This window comes from Puntigrus tetrazona, unplaced genomic scaffold (genome assembly GCF_018831695.1).
Source record: "Puntigrus tetrazona isolate hp1 unplaced genomic scaffold, ASM1883169v1 S000000120, whole genome shotgun sequence".
Classification (NCBI taxonomy): domain Eukaryota; kingdom Metazoa; phylum Chordata; class Actinopteri; order Cypriniformes; family Cyprinidae; genus Puntigrus; species Puntigrus tetrazona.
The window spans coordinates 53-3,052 of record NW_025047797.1 but is presented as its reverse complement, the minus strand read 5'-3'; the positions used below and the strand labels follow the sequence as shown (position 1 = coordinate 3,052).

Sequence of the window (3,000 nt, the reverse complement as noted above, 5' to 3'; positions counted from 1 at the left end):
ATATTGAAAATTATATTATATATATAAGACTTATTTTGGATTATTTAGTCATTTGACAGCACTAAATATAATATAATACAATACTGAAATGAATTATATAGCTTATAATTTGATGAAAGAGGATGGGAGTTGGTTTTAGTGCATCTTGTTCTGGAATGACTTTTATTCTCGTTGTTTTTGTCCAGAGAGACGAATCTGAAGTTTAAGATGGGTCTGAAGGTGACAGACGAGCGTCTTCAGGAGGACACTCAGCTCGCTCGCTTCAATGGTGAGGATGACAAAGACCGCTTAAGACCATTAAAGGAGAGTTAGACCCATGTGGACACAGAACGGCCGATAATTACAGTGCATTTCCTCTCAGCGCTGATCGTGTGCGAGGAGCCCAACAACCGTCTGGATAAGTTCGTGGGAACGATGATCTGGGACGGTCAGAGCTACCCGCTGGACCTGGACAACATGCTTCTCAGAGGATGCAAGATCCGTAACACGGACGAGTGCCACGGCCTGGTCATATTCGCAGGTCAGTTCACTCGGCTGAGCGCCGCGGCTCGCTGCGTGTCCGTGTTTCTGCTTGCGTTCGTAAAAGCAGCTGCCGTGTTTCCTTCTCCAGGAAACGACACGAAAATCATGAGGAACGGAGGCAAGACCAGGTTCAAACGCACCCTGATAGACAAGCTCATGAACTACATGGTCTACACGGTCCGTCGCAGGCATTTCTTTGACTTTTTTATTAGTATTTATTAGTTTTAGCTATGTTGCTTTTTGTATATTGTGTATTTATAATAATCGTTTTATTTCCAGAGTTGTGCAGTTGAGTTTGTTTTTATTTATGCAAAGTCATTTAATTTATTTACAGAGAATGCACTTGTGCAATGAATTATTAATTATTATTTTTATTTCTTAATGCATTGATATATACTTGGTTTATAAGCATTACTTTTCTTTTATTCAGCATTTTTACTTATAGAGTGAATTTATATTTTATCAGTCTTTTTTTACAGAGAGGGCAATTTTTAGTCACTTATCTATTTATTTAAACCGTTATTTATATTTATATATTCACTTTTATCACTCAATGCATATATAGTTCATCTATTATTTTTGCGCATAGAGAGTGCATTCTTTTATTATATTCAGTATTCTTATTTATAAAGTGAATTAATAGTTTTATTTATTATAGAGTGCATTTGTAGAATTTTGTTTATTTTTTTGTTATTTATTTATAGCTATCGTTGTTTTTTATATTTGTATTTTTACTTTCGTGTTTATATTTATACACAATGAATTTGGATTTATTTATTCTCTTTTATTCATAGAGAGTGCATTTATAGAGTTTCTTTAAATATATATTTTTCCGTATTTAAAAATGCTACATAGTGCATAATATAAATCTTTTTTATAAATCTCTATTTATTAATCATGCTGTGCACGCTTTATATATTTGTTTTTATCTATAGAGCATGCATTAAGAGTAATAATACAATGCAATAAATCCTTTCTCCTCATCTGGCACGCTATTATGCGAGCTTGGAGGACGAGAGCAGATTTATGCATGATCTGAAAACTAAATTAAATAAACTTTCCATTGACGTTGGGCGATATTTGGCACTATTTGCAAATCTGGAACGGCTGCAAAAAACCCTACATGGAACATGATTTTTTTTTTTTGCATTAAACCAAAAAAGAATCGATGCTTTATTCGTCCGTCGCTGCAAATGCACCTCCTCCAGAGTCGCACGCGTTCTCATCTCCGGTTCTCGCCGTAGATCTTCGTGCTGCTGGTCCTGATCTGCGCCGGTCTGGCCATCGGACACACGTACTGGTACGAGAGCATCGGCTCGAAAGCCTGGTACCTGCGCGACGGTCTCGACTACACCTCGTCTTACCGAGGCTTCCTCAGTTTCTGGGGCTACATCATCATCCTCAACACCATGGTGCCCATCTCTCTCTACGTGAGGTACGTGAGCATCCTCTCGCAGCGCCCCGAACGCTCCTCCTCCTCGTCGCTCACCGCTCGCTTCTTGTTCTCTCAGCGTGGAGGTGATCCGTCTGGGCCAGAGCAAGTTCATTAACTGGGACCTGCAGATGTACTACGCCGACAAAGACACGCCGGCCAAAGCCAGGACCACCACCTTGAACGAGCAGCTGGGCCAGATCGAGTACATCTTCTCGGATAAAACCGGCACGCTCACGCAGAACATCATGGCCTTCAAGAAGTGCACCATCACGGGACGCACCTACGGTCAGACAAACCAAAGCCTCGCCTTTAGAGGGACCTGAGTAACCCAGAAACACGTTCTTATTCGGCATGCCAAATAATCGTGATCGAAACGACACGCGCGATAGGCGACAAAAAATACGTATTTTAGTTGCTTAAAATAAAGGTTATGGGAATAAAATAATACGTGTGACCCTGCATCACAAAACAGTTTATAAGGGGGCAGTGACAATATTTGGCTGAGATGTAACTATTAGAAAATGCGTGCAAAAATATACAAAAAATCACCTTTATGGTTTTCCAGATGAAGTTGTTAGCCGTGCATATTGCTAATCAAAAATTAAGTTTGATTTATGGTAGGAAATGTAAATTATATTCATTTTTACTCAATATCCTGCTGATTTTTGGCGTAGTAGAAAAGCGGTAACGCTTTATAATAAGGTGTCTTTTGTTATTGTGTTAACTAACCATGAACAATGCATTTGTTCCCTTATTTATTAATGTTAGATGACGAAAATGCAGTCGTTTATTGTTTATTTCACAGTGCATTAACTAATGTTACAAACACAATTTAATAATGCATTAATAAACTAAGATTGCTAAATAATGTTGTTCATTCTTAGTTCACGTTAACTACAGTTGTTGACTAATAAATAATAACTTATTGTGAAGCGTTACCAGAAAACGTTTTATTTTGACCCGTACGGTTTATTTATGGTTATTGCTATAAATATATCTGACTGGTTTTGTGTTCCAGGGTCACACATAAGAAGCGATTTGCC

The 3,000-nt window shown here is 38.2% G+C and overlaps 1 protein-coding gene across 1 annotated transcript; it reads left to right on the top strand.

Moving 5' to 3' along the window:
* Positions 1–181: 181 nt before the first annotated feature.
* LOC122332604 (phospholipid-transporting ATPase IC-like) lies at positions 182–2,670 on the top strand. The gene is made up of 5 exons (XM_043229951.1): positions 182–268; positions 362–520; positions 611–699; positions 1,767–1,957; positions 2,034–2,670. Exons 1-5 carry the CDS (start codon positions 208–210, stop codon positions 2,278–2,280), a joined length of 747 nt encoding a protein of 248 aa, XP_043085886.1. The 5' UTR covers positions 182–207; the 3' UTR covers positions 2,281–2,670.
* Positions 2,671–3,000: the final 330 nt, after the last annotated feature.

Bases quoted from the DNA above. Each gene is read 5' to 3' on its own strand.
- LOC122332604 (XM_043229951.1), top strand. From the start codon at position 208: ATGGGTCTGAAGGTGACAGACGAGCGTCTTCAGGAGGACACTCAGCTC. The intron at 700-1,766 runs GTCCGTCGCAGG...TTCTCGCCGTAG, and splicing joins TGAACTACATGGTCTACACG to ATCTTCGTGCTGCTGGTCCT. The intron at 1,958-2,033 runs GTACGTGAGCAT...TTGTTCTCTCAG, and splicing joins CCCATCTCTCTCTACGTGAG to CGTGGAGGTGATCCGTCTGG.